General features: G+C 46.2%; 1 protein-coding gene across 2 annotated transcripts in view; it reads left to right on the forward strand.

The window, feature by feature from the left end:
• Positions 1-6,774: 6,774 nt before the first annotated feature.
• LOC139548230 (ephrin type-A receptor 4-like) overlaps positions 6,775-25,533 on the forward strand; it is a 69,438-nt gene continuing 50,679 nt past the window's right edge. For both annotated transcript variants that reach the window (XM_071357764.1, XM_071357765.1), the window contains exons 1-3: positions 6,775-6,955; positions 8,364-8,431; positions 10,980-11,643. In XM_071357764.1, the coding sequence (XP_071213865.1) occupies positions 6,859-6,955; positions 8,364-8,431; positions 10,980-11,643 (829 nt within the window). In that variant the 5' untranslated portion in view covers positions 6,775-6,858. The remainder of the gene's footprint in view (positions 6,956-8,363; positions 8,432-10,979; positions 11,644-25,533) is intronic.

The following is a 25,533-nucleotide window of genomic DNA, read 5'->3' on the forward strand; positions in this document are numbered from 1 at the left end:
CTGGGATAGGAAGATAACTGGATCTCTGAGATAGGAAGAGCTGGATCTCTGGGACAGGAAGATAACTGGATCTCTGGGATAGGAAGATAACTGGATCTCTGGGATAGGAAGAGCTGGATCTCTGGGATAGGAAGAGAGCTGTGCAGCGTCTTACACCAAGGCATAAAAAGACTTACAGACGCCTTAAATCATTTCCCCCCAGAGTGGTTATTCCCTGCTGCCACTGCCAAATGTCTCTTTTTTTATGTAATCTTTTACGTAAAGCTTTAAAACCTGCCCAAAGTTAACGCTGATTTGTAGTTGTGTGTTGATACTTTAAGCGCTGAGTGAAAGTGCTGTACTGACATTTAAACACGTCCCTGACAGGAACTTTATCTCACGCTGACACCAGATTTACCGGGTCATTAGCCCGCTCTTTACACCACAGAGTGATACTTCTGCAACAAAATGGGACAGATTAGTTAGATCTTACATATAGACAAGTATAGGGGTAGATGTGTAGCCTACACTACAGAGTGATATGGAGACTTCACTGCTCCTTATGGAGGGTTCTTACAACAGTGACATATTTATAAAACTATGACAAATCTCAAAGAAATACTATATTGTAGGGCTGCTGGTGCCTGTAAGTACTTGAAGAGTTTTTAAGATGACAAAATGGCCCCTCAACGTCTCGCGGATGTTTCTGGCAACCAAAGTCACAGTCCTGTTGGGGTGTGACCAAAGGCCTGTGGTGGCTCATATCGACCACTGACCACCAGGCAGGGGGTGGAGAGGGGGGTGCCAGGGGCAGAGAAAGGCCAGATCACACTGCACCGGCTGGGCATGGGGCACCAAGTTTTTATTTGCAGAAGGAATAACTCAAAGAGATCCCAAGTTTGTGGTTTGCTGGACAACAACAGGCAACAAGTAAGGATATTAAATGTGGAATTGGTGTTTCAGAGTCAAACTGTCTCCATGCTTCCGTTTAAACAGACACTGTACGACTGAAATCCACAGAACCGGTATTTGATGTCTTGTTTGACTGTGAAGATCTGATTAACTCCATCACTGCAGTGAGTGAGACATGTTGCGTGAGCTATAGAGAGCAGAGTGTCTTCTCCCATGTGGTACAGTGGTCTAAGGCACTGCATCTCAGTGCAAAAGGTATCACTACAGTCCCTGGTTCAAATCCAGGCTGTATCACATCCAGCTGAGATTGGGAGTCTCATATGGTAGTGTCCAGGTTTAGCTGGGGTAGGCTGTCATTGTAAATAAGAATATGTTGTTAATTGGCTTTCCTATTGAAATAAAACTCTGTCTGTTGCTGACACAATGCTGGGTTGGTGATTTATGATCTCTCTACTTCTTTCATTTCCTGGTCTCCAACTCCCACACACCCTGACCTCCAGGGGCTATCTCTCTGACAGTGTGCCCAGGGAACACCACATGAGGCTGGTGTCCGGAGGCGGTAGGCAGGGTCCTTAGCCTGGGGGTCAGCTCTGCTCAGGGCTTCAGCCCTGCTTCAGTAAGGTAGGCTCAGCTTGGAATCAGCTAAGACAAAAGCTGTTTTAGCCCAGGGAGTGAGGGATTTTGGAGGGTAGAGGGGTATTTTTTTTTCTCAGTTGACAATTAAAGGAAACACACAGTTAAAGGAAAAATTAAAGGAACACACAGGCTGTGAGTGTGTGTGTATGATTGGAACACAATGCAGATGTGTGGGCAGTAGGTGCCGTCTGGAGAAAGTGGAGTGGGATGAGGAGGAAGGGTGGGCTGCCACTTTAGAAAAAGCGCCTTATGGTTTGATGAGAGGATAAAGGAAATGATCAGAGTGTAATCAATCAAAAAACCTGTGACACAAATGAACAAAGACAAGAAACGCGCCCCCTCTCTCTCACCCCCTCCCTCCCCCCAACTCGTCTCAGCGGTGGCCCCACCTGTTCGTCAATAGGCCCCTTCGTTGGCAGCAACTCGCAACTTCGCCATCATTGGTCGAGCTTGTGAAAAGTGTTCCATCAGGACTTCAGGTTTTATGGTTAAGTGGCTTGTCGTCAGGGGAAAATGGAAAACCGCCATTCAGGTCGTGACGGGTATCGGACAATCAATGTTGGAACTTAGTAAGTGGCCAATCTTGAGGAATGCCAGATGCTACGCCGAGTTCATGTGGATCGAGATGTTTATACTGGAGCAACCATACCCCCACAAGATGCAGTATGGCCTCCCTGAAGACCCCCCGACCCCCCCAACATGAGGCCAATATTCACCCCTCCACCGTTCCGCTCCATCCCTATCCAACAGTCATCTTCCTTCCCCCTGATATAATGTAATTTCCTTGATTAGTCCAAGAGCAGCCCTCAATAGCAGCCCTTACTGCCTGGTACTGGAAAAAACACGAGTTCCTCTCACGAGACAGGCATCCATGAGGGAAATCAAAGCTACTGGACCTATCTAAACACAGGGGACAAAGACTGCTCTATACAGAATGAGATCACCCGCAATGAAAAAACTTATGAGCGATCCGTAACTGCCATTCTAAACTTTATGGAAATCTGAGGGTGGTATCAGCCTATAGTTCCAAAAGCTGAGAAAATTGATTCAAAACAAGTCAGAAAACTGTATAACAAGTCACACTCACGAGTGGCACAGTGGTCTAAGGCACTGCATCTCAGTGTTAAAGGTGTCACTACAGACCCTGGTTCAATCCCGGGCTGTATCACAACTGGCCGTGATCAGGAGTCCCATTAGGTAGAGCACAATTGGCCCAGCATTGTCTGGGGAGGGTTTGACCGGAGTAGGCCGTCGTTGTATAATACAAATTGAGTTAGCTAATCCAAGTTTATAATTTTAAAAGGCTAATTGATCCTTAGAAAACCCTTTTGCATTTATGTTAGCACAGCTGAAAACTGTTGTGCTGATTAAGGAAGCAATAAAACTGGCCTTCTTAAGACTAGTTGAGTATCTGGAGCATCAGCATTTGTGGGTTCGATTACAGGCTCAAAATGGCCAGAAACAAAGACCTTTCTTCTGAAACTTGTCAGTGTATTCTTGTTCTGAGAAATGAAGGCTATTCCATGCGAGAAATTGCCAAGAAACTGAAGATCTCGTACAATGCTGTGTACTACTCCCTTCACAAAACAGCACAAACTGTCTCGAACGAGAATAGAAAGAGGAGTGGGAGTCCCCGGTGCACAACTGAGCAAGAGGACAAGTACATTAGAGTGTCTAGTTTGAGAAACAGATGCCTCACAAGTCCTCAACTGGCATCTTCATTAAATGGTACCCACAAAACAACAGCTTCATCATCAACAATGAAGAGGTGACTCCGGTATGCTGGCCTTCTAGGCAGAGTTCCAATGTCCAGTGTCTGTGTTCTTTTGTTCATGTTAATCTTTTCTTTTTAATTAAATCTCTGCCTAGAAGGCTAGCATCCCGGAGTCGCCTCTTCACTGTTGACGTTGAGACTGGTGTTTTGCGGGTACAATTTAATGAAGTTGCCAGTTGAGGAATTGTTCAGCAGTCTAATGGCTTCTCTAAGCTGTCGAGAAGCCTTTTGGTCCTAGACTTGGTGCTCCGGTACCGCTTGCCGTGCGGTAGCAGAGAAAACAGTCTATAACTTGGGTGACTGGAGTCTCTGACAATTTTATGGGCTTTCCTTTGACACCGCCTGTTATATAGGACCTGGCTGGCAGGAAGCTTGGCCCCAGTGAAGTACTGGGCCGTTCGCACTTCCCTCTGTAGCGCCTTACGGTCAGATGCCGAACAGTTGCCATACCAGGCGGTGATGCAACCGGTCAGGATGCTCCCGATGGTGCAGCTGTAGAACCTTTTGAGGATCTGTGTACCCATGCCAAATCTTTTCAGTCTCCTGAGAGGAAAAAGGTTTTGTCGTGCCCTCTTCACAACTGTCTTGGTGTGTTTGGACCATGATAGTTTGTTGGTGATGTGGACACCAAGGAACGTGAAACTCTCGACCCGCTCCACTACAGCCCTGTCGATGTTAATGGGGGCCTGTTCGGCCCGCCTTTTCCTGTAGTCCACGATCAGCTCCTTTGTCTGGCTCACATTGAGGGAGAGGTTGTTGTCCTGGCACCACACTGCCAGTTCTCTGACCTCCCTATAGGCCGTCTCATCATTGTCGGTGATCAGGCCTACCACTGTTGTGTCATCAGCAAACTTAATGATGGTGTTGGAGTCGTGCCTGGCCATGCAGTCGTGGGTGAACAGGGAATACAGGAGGGGACTAAGTACACATCCATGAGGGGCCCCAGTGTTAAGGATAGAGTACTCTTACCACCTGGGGGCTGCCCATCAGGAAGTCCAGGATCCAGTTGCAGAGGGAGGTGTTTAGTCCCAGTGTCCTTAGCTTAGTGATGAGCTTCGTGGGCACTATGGTGTTGAACGTTGAGCTGTAGTCAATGAACAACATTCTCACATAGGTCTTCCTTTTGTCCAGGTGAGAAAGGGCAGTGTGGAGTGCGATTTAGATTGCGTCACCTGTGGATCTGTTGGGGCGGTATGCGAATTGGAGTGGGTCTAGGGTGTCCGGGAGGATGCTGTTGATGTGAGCCAATGACCAGCCTTTCAAAGCACTTCATGGCTACCGACATGAGTGCCACGGTGCGGTAAACATTTAGGCAGGTCACCTTCGCTTCCTTGGGCACAGGGACTATGGTGGTCTGCTTGAAACATGTAGGTATTACAGACCCGGCCAGGGAGAGGTTGAAAATGTCATAGTGGGATTTTTTATTAGCGTCCGGATTAGTCTCCCGCTCCTTGAAAGCGGCAGCTCTAGCCTTTAGTTCGATGCTGATGTTGCTTGTAATCCATGGCTTTTGGTTGGGATATGTACGTACAGTCACTGTGGGGACGACGTCATTGATGCATTTATTGATGAAGCCGATGACTGAGGTGGTCTATACCTCAAAGCCATTGGATGAATCCTGGAACATATTCCAGTCTGTGCTAGCAAAACAGTCCTGTAGTGTAGCATCCGTGTCATCTGACCACTTCCGTATTGAGCGAGTCGTTACGCCTACATGGAGAGTGTGGTTTAGGCATTAGCCAGACTACCCACTAAAGTGGTTCCCAGGCAAAATGCACACAGGCAGGTGTAACCAACAGTTTACACATCCAAGTGGGATCTTAAGCAATTTTTTTATTGCAGGATCTAACATACCATACGAAATGGCGGACATAGTTCACAATTTAGCAACGTTTTCTGGAAAACTATTTTGGCTCCTGAGTACTACTTTAAAACTACTGTCTGAATTTTTTTTTTTTTTTAACTCTGTAGTGTCACTTTAAATCTATCTATTCACTCCAGTGTAAATTTGCTAAATTGTAATTACTTCGCTACTATGGCCTATTTATTGCCTTACCACCTTACTCCATTTGCACACATTGTATATAGATTGTTCTATTGTGTTATTGACTGTACTTTTGTTTATCCCAAGTGTAACTCTGTGTTGTTGTTTATTGTCGCACTGCTTTTCTTTATCTTGGCCAGGTCGCAGTTGTAAATGAGAACTTGTTCTCAACTGGCCTACCTGGTTAAATAAAGGTGAAATAAAAAAAATTAAAAAAATGAAAGAGTCATGATCAGGAAGAACTATGGGTAACCTGCTGGCCCTTGTGTATGTATTAGTGACTGTGTGAGGTGATGCGAGAACTACCCACCTATCCCACGACGATGGCCCCCTTCAGTGAGTGGGGGCTCACTGAAGCCTGCCTGGAGGCTGCAAAACTTGGCTCATCCCGCAGGAGAATGGAGAAAGATCCAGAGTAGGAGGACGTGAGGGAGGAAGGGAGGGTGAGGAAAACGTGTAAATAGACAGACAGTCTAAACCAAAAGGGAGAACACAGGATTTTTCAAAACCGAATAATGCCTTCATTGTTTGAGGAAAAACCCAAAGGAAAACATTAGGTTACTCTTATCGATTTATTTCTAGACCTTTAGGCGTTAACCGTTATTAGAATGTTTGTTATCTCAACTCAGGGATGGATCCCCAGATGTATCAGCCCAACACACCTTAATTCCAATACAACATTGATAAAATGCTATTTGAATAACGACTATAATCAAATAACACGGGATTCATGGCCATCATTCATCACATAATTGATATGATCAATTTCCCAAAGTGGAATTTCGTGTTATGTAATTGGGTCATGCTCTTACTTGTTCCATAATCCAATATATACAGACTATCTGTGATTGTATCCGCTAGGTGGCGACCTTGGTCTAAAGTGTTTAATCTTGGACAGCGCAGGACATCACTGGGGACAACTTTCATATGGGGATCACAACGCGGTCCAATGACGAGTAGGCGGTTTAACTCACGTTATCAGAAAAATGACAAATATCTGCCTACACATGACAACGACTAGCCCGAATAAATAATTAAGATTTTTTAGGATTATTTGAGCAAAGCACTTTTGAGACACGTGCTATAGCATAGACTTAATAAGGAATACCAATGTTGAAACGTTATTGGGAATTTAATCTTCATTATTAATAACAATGTAACGACATTATATTGGAAGTTTATTGGTTGTCTTTAACAAGAACAGGAGTGGTGTCCGCATGAAAGAAATGCACTAACTATTACAGTAACAACCGGCCCTTTACACAGTCCCATTTGGCCCAGTGTCCACTCATGGCTGAGGGGTAGGGGGACAGTTAATGATTATTTGGACCGTTTTCCCGTCCACTGCGTTTCCTATTTGGAATGACTGCCGCGTCAGAGCGCTCAGACCCGCCTCCTGGCTGTTTTCGGAGCATCGCTCTATCCCTGCTTCAAACGCATATTCCACAGGGAGAGAGAGAGAGCAAGACCTGCGAGGAGCGGAACGAACTACAAGAAAAAAAGCGAACGACAAATGGCACTCATGGCTGGGATTTTGTTTACGGCGACCTCTGTGCTGTTTGGGATTTCTACGTTTGTTTCTTCGGCACGGATTTACCCCCAAAATGAAGGTAAGACTTGGAATAACAGCGGAGCCCCGTCTTGGATTTCTTCTCCGTTAGTTTATACTCCGTCCACTTCGTGTGTGAAACGGACCACGAGCCCGTTGTCCCGTAGCTATTCTGGACTCATGCAAGAACCTGCAGCACTCAAATAAGGGGGCAACACTATTAATTTGCTCAACAACATGTGCAATTATTCTCTGACATTGGATTTCCATTTGCGTCAAACTCATCGAACGTTTTGTGTCGTAGGCTACTTGGTCCTCTTGCTACCTAAATTGTTGAAAGCGCTTGGCAGAAAGCCGGAGCGTATGAAGTCTATATGGGGCTCTAGCAGGGTCCGAGTGGAGTGCTGGGAAGTCTTACTTCACAGTTTCTGTTAATTAAGCAACAGTCACCTTCTTCAACAAAATTTGTTTTTTTTCTTGAGCCATATAGACTACAAAGACTTGATTTTATTTAGCAATCATTATTGCTTTGGAGGGCATGTCTGTGTCTGGTTTTGTGCAGGACGGTGGTGCAACCCCCCCTTCCAAAATGAGCCATGTTATTTTAGTTCATAACCATGTATTGCAGTCGCAGTTCTGTACAATAATCCCCATTCAATTATCAAGTGGCTCTTGTGCATTTTCTATGTCAAATGCATTAACTTCAAAACAGTACTCAAATAATTACCTAAGCCAAGTAATATCAGATAAATGTTAACATCTTAAATTAAATCCACTCTTTAAAATTAAATTAAATGCACATTTAAGCGCTTCTGTAGATTTCCGTCACTGCGCACTGAGAAGATTACAGTTAGAAATATAAGAGGCTATTTAAATCTCATCACGGATTATTTTTGATTTCTCACTGAAGCAAATTCATTTAGAAGTCCGTGGTTCTCTAATTGACTTCGATTGATCATCATCGAACCTCAGGAGTTAAAACAGACAAACGGAGTCTCGAATATCTAGGCCTATTTATTAACATCCAGCGTTTCACTCACTGGGTTACAATGACAATACCCATGGTTCTTTATACAAATATCAAATCCCCGTAAAAATATAATATATAATATATATGAATATTACAGGGGTCCCTTTATGTTTTAATCACAAATCCCCCTGAAAAAAAATATCAAAATTACGCATTTGAGTAATCCAAACATATTACATATTTTATGGAGTTATATGCGTGGACATGGGCTTATAGATAGGTCGTTACACATCGATCATTAGCCTATTTCAGACTCGTTTTTTGTTGAGCAGATTGCGCAGAATTGTTTTCCTCGATCAAACTGCATAACTATCCAACTATGGTAACATAACAGCACCGTGGCTTTTCCAAACGGTATATTAGCACTGTAGACAAGATTACACATCATCAGTGTTATGAACAGCCTATAACTGCTCACTTCTCTTTCTATGTTTTTCAGTGACGTTACTGGACTCCAGATCCGTAGCGGGGGAGTTGGGCTGGGTCGCCAACCCAACAGAAGGAGGGGTAAGTGCCCCTCGTTAGGACGCGAGTCCCCCGTTGATTCAAAATGGAGAGATGATGTCCTCTATAGCCTACCGGCCACCTCCCTCCTCTCTCTCTACTTGCAGTAATGGTCAGATTCGAGTCCGATACTGTAGCAGGCGTCGGGTTTCCTGAATAGACGGCGGATTGAATCGGTCTTTGTGGAGAAACTGTATATCCTTTTCCCCCATTGAGGCGCGGGGGAGAGGAACTTGGCAGCACAGAAAGGGCCCTCTGGAATGGATGAATGAAGGGAAAGGGCAGCGGGTTTCAGTCCTCGCTGTATGATTGGATTGGGCCATAAAGCGATAGGGAATGTGATCGGACTAAATGCGTGATCCCGTGGTCTAATTGGGATATATATAGTTGCGCTGATCATGTACAGAGTGCGACTGTTTCGGGAATGGCCGTGAAGGGGCCCGGGGTGCGCGCGGCTGGGTCCTGTCTGGCACACTCCCCTGTGAGTTGTTCCCTGAGCCGAAGCAGCAGCAGCACTGGCGTCTGATTAATTGCATGGGACCATCTTATAGTTTTAGTCGTATTTATAGACTAAACCAACAAGGTGTCCCAAAGTAGAGCAACATATGCTATCCAAGAGCAATGACGTTCTTCTGTCTTTTCAGACATCTTCTGGCATATCCATTATATTTTAATGATACTGTTTATCGTATGCTATAGACCCATAAAAGAAACGTTGATCTTTTGTCGCAGCCCCGCCTCTCCAACTCTTGTTTTATTCACCATGGGGTTGAGTTGTTGTTCAATGAACTTGGTTCGTGTGTGCTGCTGTTAGTTGCTCTCTGTTCCTCCTTCAGCCGTTTCCTCTGTGGCGGAGTGATTGACAGGGTGCTGACAGCGCAGACAGGCCTGCATTCACCCTCTCATTACAACCAATTGCCCACATTCTCTCTCTCCTCCGCTATCGGGGAAAGGTGCGGCCTTATCTGCAACACCGGTTGATTTCCACGATAAAGGGCCAAGCAGAGAGAAGAGAGCAGTGGAATAGAGCAGCGGGGGTTACCATGTTATATAGTTATCTCCCCTACTCAAAGGTATAGGGCTTTGAACGAGATTATTTATGATAACACGTTGAATCAAATTCAGCGCAGGATACATCCTTCCCCGTAGTAATAGCTCTGTTTGGTCTCCTTTCTCTGAATACTATATAGTCCTAACCAGATACAAGCAGAAGGCTGGTTTGTCTGCTCTTGTTTTTAAATGCAATAAATTCGAAAACCCTTTTTTAACCTCATTATGAAAAATGTAAAGGCCCAGCGAAGTGAAAAACGTGATTTACCTGTTTTTATATATATTTCCACACCATACGGTCAGATAATAAATAATGTGAAATTGTGAAAATTATGATTATGCCCTTTTAGTGCAAGAACTGTTTGAAAAGACTGCCTGAAATTACAGCCTGTTTTGGTGGGATAGAGTTTTGGCCTGTCTGTTGACATCACCAGGTGGTAAATTAGTTAATAGACCAATAAGAAAGAGATTTCCAAACCTCTCTGCCAATAAAAAGCTAGTTCTCAGTTTTCCCCTCCCCGCTCAGACCACTCCCAGACAGTCCTAGCAAAATTCTTTGCTCTTTGCTGAGAAGCTATTTTGTTTCTTTTTTGACCATTATAATTGAAAACAATCACAGTAAGGTCCTTAATTGTTACCCAGAAATGATTTGATATTGAGATAAAAACTGCTGCATTGGACCTTTATGAGCATGCCATAATGCCCCCAAAGCCTTTCAAAACGCCATATACTGTACCCTAGGCTCTTTATCATAAGTAAAACAAACATTGCTCCTATAATAATAAGCCAGCCAGTCATCAATAACGTAATCCATACACCCGATCCACATGTGTGCTGTCAAAACCTCTCCCTCTCCAAAATCATTTGTATACCTACAGAAAGAACACAGGCACACTTTTTCTATTGGGTTTCTGTTCAAATCACTTGGGTTTCTATTCTAATCACTATAAGCCATTACAGACTTAGGGCCTATCCATTAGCTCATACATAAGATTGTTTCAATACCACCTTTCCTTTCTCTTCGCTCTCTCTCTGTATTTCTCTCCATTTCGTGACCTTTAAATTTATCATGGAGTTATGGGGATTTACATTGAGACATTAAATTTGACATTATAGTAATAATGAATGGTGCATGTTCCCCAAGGATTTGGTTGGTTTCCTTTTATGTGGAGATAAAACTTACTAGTCGGGATTGAATACAGTACAGTAGGCCTATTTGTACTTATTTCTGCCTGTACCAGTAGTAGTTTCATTATAAAAGGCCGTACTGTGTATATTAGGCCTTGTCATGCATTTATTATTCTTGAATTGACAAGCTTGTCCATTAAATAATTGGCCTACTGGGACACAGATATTGAGTCACCATTTTGCTATGGTCTTTCTCAATGTATGTTTGCAAGTCAATGTTTTTATGTGGCCTACCATTTTCCAGAATTTTCTAATGTTGATATAATGTTTGTCCGATTTTTTCCTAACATTGTCTCTGTGTTTGTGTCCACAGTGGGAGGAGGTGAGCATCATGGATGAGAAGAACATTCCCATCAGGACGTACCAGGTGTGTAACGTCATGGAACCCAACCAGAACAACTGGCTTAGAACGGACTGGATCCTCCGAGGTGGCGCCCAGCGTGTCTACATCGAGATCAAGTTCACCCTGCGCGACTGTAACAGCCTCCCTGGTGTCATGGGAACCTGCAAGGAGACCTTCAACCTCTACTACTACGAGTCCAACAACGACAAGGAGCGCTACATCCGAGAGAACCAGTTTGGCAAGATCGACACGGTGGCAGCCGACGAGAGCTTCACCCAGGTGGACATCGGAGACCGCATCATGAAGCTGAACACGGAGGTCAGGGACGTGGGAGCCTTGACCCGGAAGGGTTTCTACCTGGCCTTCCAGGACGTGGGAGCCTGCATCGCCCTGGTGTCTGTCAGGGTGTTCTATAAGAAGTGTCCCATGGCTGTGAGGAACCTGGCCCAGTTCCCTGACACCATCACCGGGGCCGACACGTCCTCACTGGTGGAAGTCCGAGGATCCTGCGTGCATAATTCTGAGGAGCGTGACGTTCCCAAAATGTACTGCGGGGCGGACGGAGAGTGGCTGGTGCCCATCGGGAACTGCCTGTGTAACCCGGGATTCGAGGAGAGGAACGCTAAATGCCAGGGTAAGTTAAGGAGAGAAATCTTCTGTCTGCCTCAGATATATATATTCCTCCAGTCACGGGCGGCAGCTGTTCTGTGTGGTTATTTATTCTTGTCTCTATCGTTCTCTCTTCCTTCACCTTCCATCTCTATCTCCATACAGAAGCCTGCTTCTTTATCAAATCTCCCTCCTCTCTCTCTGTAGGTCTCTTTGTCTCACTCCCTCCATGTATCCCGCTCTCTTTGTCTCTCACTCTCTCCCTCTTCCCCCCTCTCCTCTATTCACCAACCTCTCTCTCTGTTGCTTGTTGTCTCTCTCTCCTCCACCCCTCCCTGCGTCTATCCTACATGGTATCAGGCTGGGTAAAAGAAGCAGTGATGATTGTAAATTCCGTAATTATCCAGGCAATTGGGATGTTTTAGTTCGGCCAGGAGAACAGGCCTAATATTGGGATGTGTTAGTTCGGCCAGGGGAACAGGCCTGCTATTGGGATGTGTTAGTTCGGCCAGGAGAACAGGCCTGCTATTGGGATGTGTTAGTTCGGCCAGGGGAACAGGCCTGCTATTGGGATGTGTTAGTTCGGCCAGGGGAACAGGCCTGCTATTGGGATGTGTTAGTTCGGCCAGGAGAACAGGCCTGCTATTGGGATGTGTTAGTTCGGCCAGGAGAACAGGCCTGCTATTGGGATGTGTTAGTTCGGCCAGGAGAACAGGCCTGCTATTGGGATGTGTTAGTTCGGCCAGGAGAACAGGCCTGCTATTGGGATGTGTTAGTTCGGCCAGGGGAACAGGCCTGCTATTGGGATGTGTTAGTTCGGCCAGGGGAACAGGCCTGCTATTGGGATGTGTTAGTTCGGCCAGGAGAACAGGCCTGCCTGTCTGCTGTGTGTCTCTGGTGGATAAATGGCTCAGAAGAGATCAGTCTAAATAGATACCAGTAGCTGCCAGTCTCTCTCTCTACTCCTAGCCCCAATCCCAGCCAGATGATTCCCAGTCTCTCTCTCTCTCTCTCTCTCTCTCTCTCTCTCTCTCTCTCTCTCTCTCCTCCCCACCCCAACACCAGACCCTATCCCAGCCAGATGATTCCCAGTCTGTCTCTCTCTCTCTCTCCTCCCCACCCCAACACCAGACCCAATCCCAGCCAGATGATTCCCAGTCTGTCTCTCTCTATCGCCTCCACATCCCAACACCAGCCCAAATCCCAGCCAGATGATTTCCAGTCCCTCTCTCTCTCCTCCCCAGCCCCAATCCCAGCCAGATGATTTCCAGTCCCTCTCTCTCTCCTCCCCAACCCAGCTCCAATCCCAACCAGATGTTTCCCATTCTCTCTCTCTCCTCCCCACCCCCAGCCCCAATCCCAGCCAGATGATTCGCAGTAGGGCCAGTGCTCATTCACCTCATTATATGCTGGTGGATGAGAGGTGGAAAGAAACACACACACACACACACACACACACACACACACACACACACACACACACACACACACACACACACACACACACACACACACACACACACACACACACACACACACACACACACACACACACACACACACGGCATTGAGGGTGAGGGGGAAAAATGCTACAAGTGTTTGTTTTACTCTTCCATCTCACTGATCCCTCTTGGTTCTGTTTAATGTTGTTTGAGTGGCTATACTTGGTGGATGTCTTATATTAAACCATCAGCATATGAGTAAAAACATGGCAATGCAAGAAAACAAAATTGTACTCAAAAGCCAGCGGAGATCATATGTTGAATCTGTCGATACAATTACCAAGGATATTATAGGCCTACTTTGTGTTTCTCTCTTGGTGCGTGGCTACAATGGGGACGGGCCACTCTACCTACCTTCATTTACGGGGGAGCCTTTAAGCTCTATCGTAGAGGACTAATTGCATGACAAACAGACCTGGTGATTTAGGGTACTAGGGCTGGCTCCTTCTGAGAGGGGACGAGGAGGGCGCACTGAGGTACAAATGGTCACAGATGGTGTGTGTGTGGGAAAAAAGGTTGCGGGTGAGGGGGTAGCATTTCGTGGCAAGAATGTTCTTTGGAATGTAGCCCGTCTCCCCTGTCGGTGGCTGTGGCTGTGTGGATAGCTGGGACCAGTCTCTCACTCCCCTGTCGGTGGCTGTGTGGATAGCTGGGACCAGTCTCTCACTCCCCTGTCGGTGGCTGTGGCTGTGTGGATAGCTGGGGCCAGTCTCTCACTCCCCTGTCGGTGGCTGTGGCTATGTGGATAGCTGGGGCCAGTCTCTCACTCCCCTGTCGGTGGCTGTGGCTACGTGGATAGCTGGGACCAGTCTCTCACTCCCCTGTCGGTGGCTGTGGCTGTGTGGATAGCTGGGACCAGTCTCTCACTCCCCTGTCGGTGGCTGTGGCTGTGTGGATAGCTGGGTCCAGTCTCTCACTCCCCTGTCGGTGGCTGTGGCTATGTGGATAGCTGGGGCCAGTCTCTCACTCCCCTGTCGGTGGCTGTGGCTATGTGGATAGCTGGGACCAGTCTCTCACTCCCCTGTCGGTGGCTGTGGCTGTGTGGATAGCTGGGGCCAGTCTCTCACTCCCCTGTCGGTGGCTGTGGCTGTGTGGATAGCTGGGGCCAGTCTCTCACTCCCCTGTCGGTGGCTGTGGCTGTGTGGATAGCTGGGGCCAGTCTCTCACTCCCCTGTCGGTGGCTGTGGCTGTGTGGATAGCTGGGGCCAGTCTCTCACTCCCCTGTCGGTGGCTGTGGCTGTGTGGATAGCTGGGGCCAGTCTCTCACTCCCCTGGGTTGTCTTCAAAGAAGGAGAGAGCAGAGATGGAGGGATGAAGGAAAGAGCAGAGATGGAGGGATGAAGGAGAGCAGAGATGGAGGGATGAAGGAGAGCAGAGATATAGGGATGAAGGAGAGCAGAGATGGAGGGATGAAGGAGAGCAGATGGAGGGATGAAGGAGAGCAGAGATAGAGGGATGAAGGAGAGCAGAGATGGAGGGATGAAGGAGAGCAGATTGAGGGTAGTTAAATACACTTGTTCAATTCAGTTAATCTCTTTGAATGATTATGTATCATTACTGGTGTGAGGCAGCAATATTTAGTTCCCTCTCATACCAATCTCACGGGAAACTATCACATCAGAGTTAGTTCAGACACAGTCTCCATGGCTACCAGAGCGTCAGTCCAGGGTTCACCTCAGTGTTTGATGGGTTAAAAGGTGGAGCTCACTGTCAGCCTTCAAGTGCACTGATGAGCTGGTTAATATTCCACAGCATGACGAGGTAGAATAGTGGGGGGCTCAACTTCAATATAATCATGTGGACCAAGACACTAAAGAGGGGCTGAGATGGGGGGTTGGGTCTCAAGTCCTCTGTCAGAAAGAGGGAGTGTGTGTGTGTGTGTGCAAAGGTTATGGGGGTACCTTGGCCTCTGGTTCCCAGCAGTGGTGATTGAATGGGACTCCTCCATCATTGTTGGAGCAGTGAGGTTGGGGGGTGTGTGGGTTAGGGGGGGTCAGGGGATTGTGAACGCTGGCTGAGGGTCAAAGGTCACTAAGTTGTTCATCCATCTTGCTGGTATGTGTGACAAGGTCGTGGGCCAGGATTGATTAAGACGTCAGTATCCTGACAGCTGGGTGCTCGGGGGCCGCCAGGATGTACACAGAGCACAGGGGCCAAGGGGTAAAGAGGCCAGGCAGGGCCCCCGAGGATGACCGGGGGGTTGCTTTTGGGTTCCTTTCTTTTCTCTCTCATTCCCTTATTTCTATGAGCTTGGGTAGAAGGGTAGCGCTCTCTCCCGCTAGTCGTCTGTTGAGGGTGACTCCATTGTTGGGGGGTGGGGGGGGGTCATGTGTTTGTATGTGTGAATGTGTGAGTGTGTGTATCGATGTGGGTGTTTATGTGTGAGTTAGTCTGTGTATTGCATTCATGTGAGTTAATGTGTGTGACTGTGTGTTTGTGTGTATTGTGTTCATGTGTGTGCGTTTCTGTGTGTATGTGTTGGATTCAGGCGACTTGGGAAGTGTGAGAGTCGTGTGGAGCGAGGAGCAGGATGGGTGAGAAAGGGTAGTAGTGGTCAGTGCCGTTTAAGATGGAAGATGCTCATTGAAAAAAAAGAAAGATATATGAGCATGTCCTTATTTCTATTACAGCATATTGGATGACTGTCATTCATATTCCATTCAGCCAGTTTAATGTAACATTGATACGTTTAGGCTCCTACATGATACTCTAATTTTCCCTGTACCCATCATGAGTTTCTATTGGACAAATTCAGGTATGTTTATCCTCATTTCATTCCGTTTGCTTCCGTTTAAGAAACGTATTTCAACAGAATCGGCGGAATGAATACAATCACACGCAAACTGTTCACTTTCAAAGCCTCGTATAATTGTCGGTGCACAACACAACAGCTGTCTGTGACCAGGTGAAAAAACCTTCCCAACTCATACCTTCATATGATAACTGCTACACACAGCCTACATCGCTGTCACCATATTAGCTAACGTAATGTCATAGTCAACATAGCTACTAGAACTAACGCATTAGTAAATCCCCTACAATAATGCAGTACATTGTACAGCCTGTAAGCTGTTTAGCAGTTACACCGGCGGGCCACGGTGGCAATAAATTAGTAAAACCAAAAGCTTACCTTGACTTGGAAGAGTTCCAGTGTTGGATAGTTATAGCCAGCTAGCTAACATAGCATCCCTCTGTTTGAGCCAGGTGTTTGAGTAGGCTAAACTAGCTAGCTGCATTTGCTACCTAAGTAAGAAGAAATTAAGAAGTTAATTTGTGGATTAAGCACCATGAGCCTCCTAAGTTTTGTATTGAAGTCCATATACCCAGAGGAGGATGGAAGCTAGTTGTCCTCCAGCTACACCATGGTGCCTCCCTACAGAGTCCTGTTGAGGCTACTGTAGACCTTAATTGCAAAACAGTGTGCTTTAATCAAATCAAACTTTATTTGTCACATGCGCCGAATACAACAACTGTAGACCTTACCGTGAAATGCTTACTGACAAGCCCTTAACCAACAGTGCAGTTCAAGAAGAGTTTAGAAAATATTGACCAAATAAACTAAAGTAAAAAATATATAAAAAATGACACAATAACATAACAATAATGAGGCTATATACAGGGGGTACCGGTACCGAGTCAGTGGCAGGGGTACAGGTTGGAGGTCATTTGTACATGTAAGTGGGGGTGAAGAGTAGCAGCAGTGTTCCACACAAGTGGAGGAGGGGTGGTGTCAATGTAATAGTCCGGTGGCCATTTGATTAATTGTTCAGCAGTCTTATGGCTTGGGGGTAGAAGCTGTTAAGAAGCCTTTTGGTCTTAGACTTAGCGCTCCGGTACCGCTTGCCGTGCCTGTAGCAGAGAAAACAGTCTATGACTTGGGTGACTGGAGTCTCTGACAATTTTTTGGGCTTTCCTCTGACACCGCCTATTATATAGGTCCTGGATTGCAGGAAGCTTGGCCCCAGCGATGTACTGGGCTGTACGCACTACCCTCTGTAGCGCCTTACGGTCAGATGCCGAGCAGTTGCCATACCAGGTGGTGGTGCAACCGGTCAGGATGCTCCCGATGGTGCAGCTGTATAACTTTTTGAGGATCTGGGGACCCATGCCAATTTTTTTCAGTCTCCTGAAGGGGAAAAGGTTTTGTTGTGCCCTCTTCATGACTGTCTTGGTGTGTTTGGACCATGATAGATCGTTGGTGATGTGGACACCAATGACCTTGAAACTCTCGACCCGCTCCACTACAGCCCCATTGATGTTAATGGGGGCCTGTCCGGCCAGCCTTTTCCTGTAGTCCACGATCAGCTCCTTTGTCTTGCTCACATTGAGGGAGAGTTTGTTGTCCTGGCACCACACTGCCAGTTCTCTGATCTTCTCCCTATAGGCTGTCACATCGTTATCTGTGATCTACCACTGTTGTGTCGTCAGCAAACTTAATGATGGTGTTGGATTCGTGTTTGGCCACACAGTCATGGGTGAACATGGAGTAAGGGAGGGGACTATGTACACACCCATGAGGGGCCCCAGTGTTGGGGATCAGTGTGGCAGACAAGTTGTTGCCTACCTTTACCACCTGGTGGAGGCTCGTCAGGAAGTCCAGAATCCAGTTGCAGAGGGAGATGTTTAGTCCCAGGGTCCTTAGCTTAGTGATGAGCTTCGTGGGCACTATGGTGTTGAACACTGAGCTGTAGTCAATGAACAGCATTCTCACATAAGTGTTCCTTTTGTCCATGTGGGAAAGGGCAGTGTGGAGTGCGATTGATATTGCATCATCTGTGGATCAGTTGGTGCGGTATGAGAATTGGAGTGGGTCTAAGGTACCTGGGAGGATGCTGTTGATGTGAGCCATGACCAGCCTTTCAAAGCACTTCGTGGCTACCGACATGAGTGCCACGGGGCGGTAATCATTTAGGCAGGTCACCTTCGCTTCCTTGGGCATAGGGACTATGGTGGTCTGCTTGAAACATGTAAGTATTACAGACTCAGTCAGGGAGAGGTTGAAAATGTCAGTGAAGTCACTTGCCAGTTGGTCCGCGCATGCTTTGAGTACACGTCCTGGTAATCCGTCTGGCCCAGAGGCTTTGTGAATGTTGACCTGTTTAAAGGTCTTGCTCACATCGGCTACTGAGAGCGTTATCACACAGTCATCCAGGACAGCTGATGCTCTCGTGCATGCTTCAGTGTTTCTTGCCTCGAAGCGAGCATAAAAGGCATTTAGCTCGTCTGGTCGTCTCGCGTCACTGGGGAGCTCGCGTTTGGGTTTCTCTTTGTAGTCCGTAATAGTTTTCAAGCCCTGCCACATCCGACGAGCGTCAGAGCCGGTGTAGTAGGATTCAATCTTAATCCTGTATTGACGCTTTGCTTGTTTGATGGATTGTCTGAGGACATAGCGGGATTTCATGTAGGCGTCCGGATTAGTGTCCCGCTCCTTGAAAGCGTCAGTTCTAGCCTTTAGCTCGATGCGGATGTTGCCTGTAATCCATGGCTTCTGGTTGGGATATGTACGTACGTCATCGATGCACTTATTGATGAAGCCGATGACTGAGGTGGTATAGAGTTTTGTATGTGTCTCTGTGTGTGGAGTAAAGGTGATCTAGAGTTTTGTATACATCTCTGTGTGTGGAGTAAAGGTGATCTAGAGTTTTGTATACATCTCTGTGTGTAAAGGTGATCTAGAGTTTTGTATACATCTCTGTGTGTGGAGTAAAGGTGATCTAGAGTTTTTTCCCTCTGGTTGCACATGTGCACACTGGTAACAATGTGGTAAAACTGATTTAAATTTGCCTCCATTAAAGTCCCAGGCTACTAGGAGCGCCGCTTCTGGGTGAGCATTTTCTTGTTTGCTTATGGCCTTATAGAGGTGGTTGTAGTGCCAGCATCAGTCTGTGGTGGTAAATAGACGGCTATGAATAATATAGATGAAAACTCTCTTGGTAGATAGTGTGGTCTACAACTTATCATAAGATACTTTACCTCAGGCGAGCAATACCTCGAGACTTCTTTAATATTAGACATCACGCACCAGCTGTTATTGACAAAAAGACACACACCCCTACCCCTCGTCTTACCAGACGTAGCTTCTCTGTTCTGCCGGTGTATTGAAAGTCCCTCCAGCTCTATATTGTCCGTGTCGTCGTTCAGCCACGACTCGGGAAACCTAGGATATTACAGTTCTTAATGTCCCATTAGTAGGATAATCGTAATCGTAGGTCATCCATTTTATTTTCCAATAATTGCATGTTAGCAAGTAGAATTGATGCAACGGGAGTTTACTCGCTCGCCTACGGATTCTCAAAAGGCAGCCTGATCTGCATCATTTTTTCCTCTGTCTTTTCTTCACGCGAATGACGTGGATCTGGACTTGTTCCCGGGAGAGTAGTATCTCTTTCTCGTCGGACTCGTTAAAGGAAAAAGCTTCTTGCAGTCTGTGGTGAATAATCGCAGTTCTGATGTCCAGAAGTTATTTTCAGTCATAAGAGATGGTAGCAGCAACATTATGTACAAAATACGTAAAAATAACATACAAACATCACAAAAAAAAATAAATAGCACAATTGATTACGGAATGTAAAACGTCAGCCATCCTCTTCGGCACCATTTCGGCGTCCTAATCAATTATTTGGTGACGTGAATATATTTTGTGTAGTTTTATCTAAAAAGGATAACTTTTTTAATGTTTCACTATTTAAATTGGTTGGTCCTCCTCTTCCCCCTCTGAGGAGCCTCCACCTAGGACATAGTTGGAGTTTACAGGCTGGCTGAACCGTAAAGGTGTCAGACTGTTTTGACACCTCTCAACGGGGAGGGAGGGTAGTGGGGAGCAGACTGGGATTTGATGGTTGAGCTGCTAAACCTCTTCACCATCTATACAAACACCACATCAAGGACAGGGCCACCGCTGCTCTTCCAAGTCAACATGCCAACCTACCCACCTGTTTTGTTGTAGCAAGAATGAGTGTGTTTGTGTGTGTATGACCATATTAGTGTCAGAGAGAGGAATGATTGTAGGCAAAGAGTGTGATTGTAGTGTTTTCCCTCGATTCCCCTTACCTTAACCTGTTGATCCTGACCATTGACCTTCTCAACTGAAAGTGGTTCATGTTGTTGGATTATGAGGTATTATATATGACACAGCTTTCCAGTATTGATGTAGTTGTATGATATGTAGGCCTCTCTCTCTCTCTCTCTCTCTCTCTCTCTCTCTCTCTCTCTCTCTCTCTCTCTCTCTCTGTTGACGTTGTTAAATATGCACTAGGGAGCATCATCTAAATTAACCACGTAATTATATTTATCCCTCTAGTCCCTCATGACTCTAAATACACAAACGCAAATGAGGTATTACATATGACACAGCTTTCCAGTATTGATGTAGTTGTATGAGATGTAGGCCTCTCTCTCTCTCTCTCTCTCTCTCTCTCTCTCTCTCTCTCTCTCTCTCTCTGTTGACGTTGTTAAATATGCACTAGGGAGCATCATCTAAATGAACCACGTAATTATATTTATCCCTCTAGTCCCTCATGACTCTAAATACACAAACGCAAATGAGGTATTACATATGACACAGCTTTCCAGTATTGATGTAGTTGTATGAGATGTAGGCCTCTCTCTCTCTCTCTCTCTCTCTCTCTCTCTCTCTCTCTCTCTCTCTCTCTCTCTCTCTCGCTCTCTCTCTCTCTCTCCCTCTCTCTGTTGACGTTGTTAAATATGCACTAGGGAGCATCATCTAAATTAACCACGTAATTATATTTATCCCTCTAGTCCCTCATGACTCTAAATACACAAACGCAAATGAGGTATTGCATTTGTAGTCTCCCTCTCTCTTCCACCCCCTGTTCTCCCTCTCTTTCTCTCTCTCTATGTATTTCTCTCTGTGTCCTCCCTCCCTCTCGCTCTCCTTCTTCCATCCCTCTCTCTCCCTCCCTCCGTCCCTCTCTCTCTCTCCTCTGGGTTGTTTGTGCTAGTTAGGCTGTCTCTGGTGACAGCAGCAGCAAGTGGGTTGAATAATAAAATTATCATCACTGTCGTGAGGTTGAGCACCATGGTGAACATTACTGCCTGTCTCTATTCTGATGCACAAGCACGCAAACACACACACACACACACACACACAAGAGTAGAATATAATTTAATGTGCGCATCACGTTTTCTGCCTCTCCAGAGAAGCTAATTTAGTGTTGTTAAGTGGAGAGACGAGAAATCTATTACCACCAGGTAGGAAAAAATAAAAACATATGACAATGAGGACAAAACGTGTCATGAGGGAGGACGCTTCTTATTTTTCCAGCAATCACACTAAAATAATAGCTGTTCCTTAAAGAGTCCTCATATTTCTTGCTTTTTTAGCTTCACTTACAGTGGGGAGAACAAGTATTTGATACACTGCCGATTTTGCAGGTTTTCCTACTTACAAAGCATGTAGAGGTCTGTAATTTTTATCATAGGTACACTTCAACTATGAGAGACGGAATCTAAAACAAAAATCCAGAAAATCACATTGTATGATTTTTAAGTAATTAATTTGCATTTTATTGCATGACATAAGTATTTGATACATCAGAAAAGCAGAACTTAATATTTGGTACAGAAACCTTTGTTTGCAATTACAGAGATCATACGTTTCCTGTAGTTCTTGACTAGGTTTGCACACACTGCAGCAGGGATTTTGGCCCACTCCTCCCTACAGATCTTCTCCAGATCCTTCAGGTTTCGGGGCTGTCGCTGGGCAATACGGACTTTCAGCTCCCTCCAAAGATTTTCTATTGGGTTCAGGTCTGGAGACTGGCTAGGCCACTCCAGGACCTTGAGATGCTTCTTACGGAGCCACTCCTTAGTTGCCATGGCTGTGTGCTTCATGTCGTTGTCATGCTGGAAGACCCAGCCACGACCCATCTTCAATGCTCTTACTGAGGGAAGGAGGTTGTTGGCCAAGATCTCGCGATACATGGCCCCATCCATCCTCCCCTCAATACGGTGCAGTCGTCCTGTCCCCTTTGCAGAAAAGCATCCCCAAAGAATGATGTTTCCACCTCCATGCTTCACGGTTGGGATGGTGTTCTTGGGGTTGTACTCATACTTCTTCTTCCTCCAAACACGGCGAGTGGAGTTAGACCAAAAAGCTCTATTTTTGTCTCATCAGACCACATGACCTTCTCCCATTCCTCCTCTGGATCATCCAGATGGTCATTGGCAAACTTCAGACAGGCCTGGACATGCACTGGCTTAAGCAGGGGGACCTTGCGTGCGCTGCAGGATTTTAATCCATGACGGCGTAGTGTGTTACTAATGGTTTTCTTTGAGACTGTGGTCCCAGCTCTCTTCAGGTCATTGACCAGGTCCTGCCGTGTAGTTCTGGGCTGATCCCTCACCTTCCTCATGATCATTGATGCCCCACGAGGTGAAATCTTGCATGGAGCCCCAGACCGAGGGTGATTGACCGTCATCTTGAACTTCTTCCATTTTCTAATAATTGCGCCAACAGTTGTTTCCTTCTCACCAAGCTGCTTGCCTATTGTCCTGTAGCCCATCCCAGCCTTGTGCAGGTCTACAATTTTATCCCTGATGTCCTTACACAGCTCTCTGGTCTTGGCCATTGTGGAGAGGTTGGAATCTGTTTGATTGAGTGTGTGGACAGGTGTCTTTTATACAGGTAACGAGTTCAAACAGGTGCAGTTAATACAGGTAATGAGTGGAGAACAGGAGGGCTTCTTAAAGAAAAACTAACAGGTCTGTGAGAGCCGGAATTCTTACTGGTTGGTAGGTGATCAAATACTTATGTCATGCAATAAAATGCAAATTAATTATTTAAAAATCATACAATGTGATTTTCTGGATTTTTGTTTTAGATTCCGTCTCTCACAGTTGAAGTGTACCTATGATAAAAATTACAGACCTCTACATGCTTTGTAAGTAGGAAAACCTGCAAAATCGGCAGTGTATCAAATACTTGTTCTCCCCACTGTATGTCCCCTCCTCTCCTCACTTCCTCCCTCCCTCGCTCCTTCTCCCCCTCCCTCCACCAGATGAACTGTAATTCAGTGATCATTACTGGAGGTGCTGAAAGTCTCTTCCTGCTCGGCCCGCGGTCCTGGCTCGACACTTTCCCCTGCCGTTTCTAACACTCATCGCCATCTCTCCTTACACCCCATTCAGGCCAGGAAAAGACTGCTCGTTGAGTGTGACCCAAGCAGGCGGGCAACGCTCTGACAATACAAACACAACAAACGCAACGCTTGAGCTCACCGAACGCCACCCGCATAACCCACATGTAACCACATTGTTAAAACTTCCTGAATTGTTCAGCAAATATTCAGCTAATGATCGTGAACTTTCAGGGGACGTTATGGAAAATCTGTTTTCGGAGCCAACTCTTTCTCTCTCTCCGTGTCTCCTTCTCTTTCTCTCTCCTCCCTCATCTTTTTGAAAAGCATCCTCTCTTTGAAGGCTGCGATGGGAAGAGGGAATGATTAAAGCAGTCACTAAGCAAATTAGCATGTGAAAAGCCCCAGAATAAATACCCCAGGCCGCTCTCTACCCACACCCCAGCCCTCCCGTCTCTCTGTCTTTCCCTCTCTCCGTGTCTCCTTCTCTTTCTCTCTCCTGCTCGTTTTTGGACACACTCTTACTCTTGCTCTCTCACCACCCGCTTTCTTTTACTTCCTCTGTTTTTCTTTCTCTCTCTTATTCTCTACTGGAAAAGCTGGGTTGATGGACAGACTCTGAGGAGGAGAGAGAGAGAGATAGAGAGAGAGGGGGGGGGGGGGCGGATGGCGAGAGAGAGCCATGGGCTCCAATCAACAGAGGTCAAAGGCAGATCATTTGAAAGAAGGAGAGAGAGAAAGACAGTGATCTAGAGAGGGAGTGGGGCTCTGAAAAGAAAAGATAGTCACTTTCATTGATTTGACTGAGGGAGAAGAGTACTTTTGCAAGAAGGAGAGAGGGGGAATGAGAAGGAGAGGGGAAAGAAGGGTGCAGTGAGAAGGAGAATGAGACAAAGAGAGGGAGTTAAGTGGGAAAGATTTAGTTCCAGTTTGGCAGTCATCCTTTTCCTCCACTTCATCATCTCCCCAAAATCCCTCATATATGATGTTGAGGTGTGTGTGTGCATGTGTGTTAGTGATCATAGTGATCTGTGAAATGTGTACGTGCTTCTGTGTGTACGTTTGCGATATCTATTGAGGTCAGATCACCCACTCAACCGTGGCTTCTCTTTTAACTTTTAAATCCTGTAGTGTGAGCAGCACAGCTGAATACAACACCACCTGTAGTGTGAGCAGCACAGCTGAATACAACACCAACATACCCACACATAGATGCTTTGTCTGCCAAATCTCCCCCGGTTTCTCACAATGGAGGCTGATTGCAAACATCTTGACAAGTGTTACATCTCTCTCTCATTCCCTCCCTCTCTCATTTCACCTCTCTCATTCCCTCCCTCTCTCATTTCATCTCTCTCATTCCCTCCCTCTCTCATTCCCTCCCTCTCTCATTTCATCTCTCTCATTCCCTCCCTCTCTCATTTCACCTCTCTCATTCCCTCCCTCACTCATTTCACCTCTCTCATTCCCTCCCTCTCTCATTTCACCTCTCTCATTCCCTCCCTCTCTCATTTCACCTCTCTCATTCCCTCCCTCTCTCATTTCACCTCTCTCATTCCCTCCATCTCTCATTTCACCTCTCTCATTCCCTCCCTCTCTCATTTCACCTCTCTCATTCCCTCCCTCTCTCATTTCACCTCTCTCATTCCCTCCCTCTCTCATTTCACCTCTCTCATTCCCTCCCTCTCTCATTTCATCTCTCTCATTCCCTCCCTCTCTCATTCCCTCCCTCTCTCATTTCACCTCTCTCATTCCCTCCATCTCTCATTTCACCTCTCTCATTCCCTCCCTCTCTCATTTCACCTCTCTCATTCCCTCCATCTCTCATTTCACCTCTCTCATTCCCTCCCTCTCTCATTTCACCTCTCTCATTCCCTCCATCTCTCATTTCACCTCTCTCATTCCCTCCCTCTCTCATTCCCTCCCTCTACTATTCCCTCACTCTCTCATTCCCTCCATCTCTCATTTCATCTCTCTCATTCCCTCCCTCTCTCATTCCATCTCTTTCTCATTCCATCTCTCTCTCATTCCCTCCCTCTCTCATAACATCTCTCTCTCCCTCCCTCTCTCAAAACCACTCTCTCTCCCTCCCTCTCTCATAACATCTCTCTCTCCCTCCCTCTCTCATAACATCTCTCTCTCTACCCCCCTCTCTCATAATATCTCTCTCTCCCTCCCTCTCTCATAACATCTCTCTCATTCCATCTCTTTCTCATTCCATCTCTCTCTCATTCCCTCCCTCTCTCATAACATCTCTCTCTCCCTCCCTCTCTCATAACATCTCTCTCTCCCTCCCTCTCTCATAACATCTCTCTCTCT

Source organism: Salvelinus alpinus, chromosome 21 (genome assembly GCF_045679555.1).
Source record: "Salvelinus alpinus chromosome 21, SLU_Salpinus.1, whole genome shotgun sequence".
NCBI lineage: Eukaryota > Metazoa > Chordata > Actinopteri > Salmoniformes > Salmonidae > Salvelinus > Salvelinus alpinus.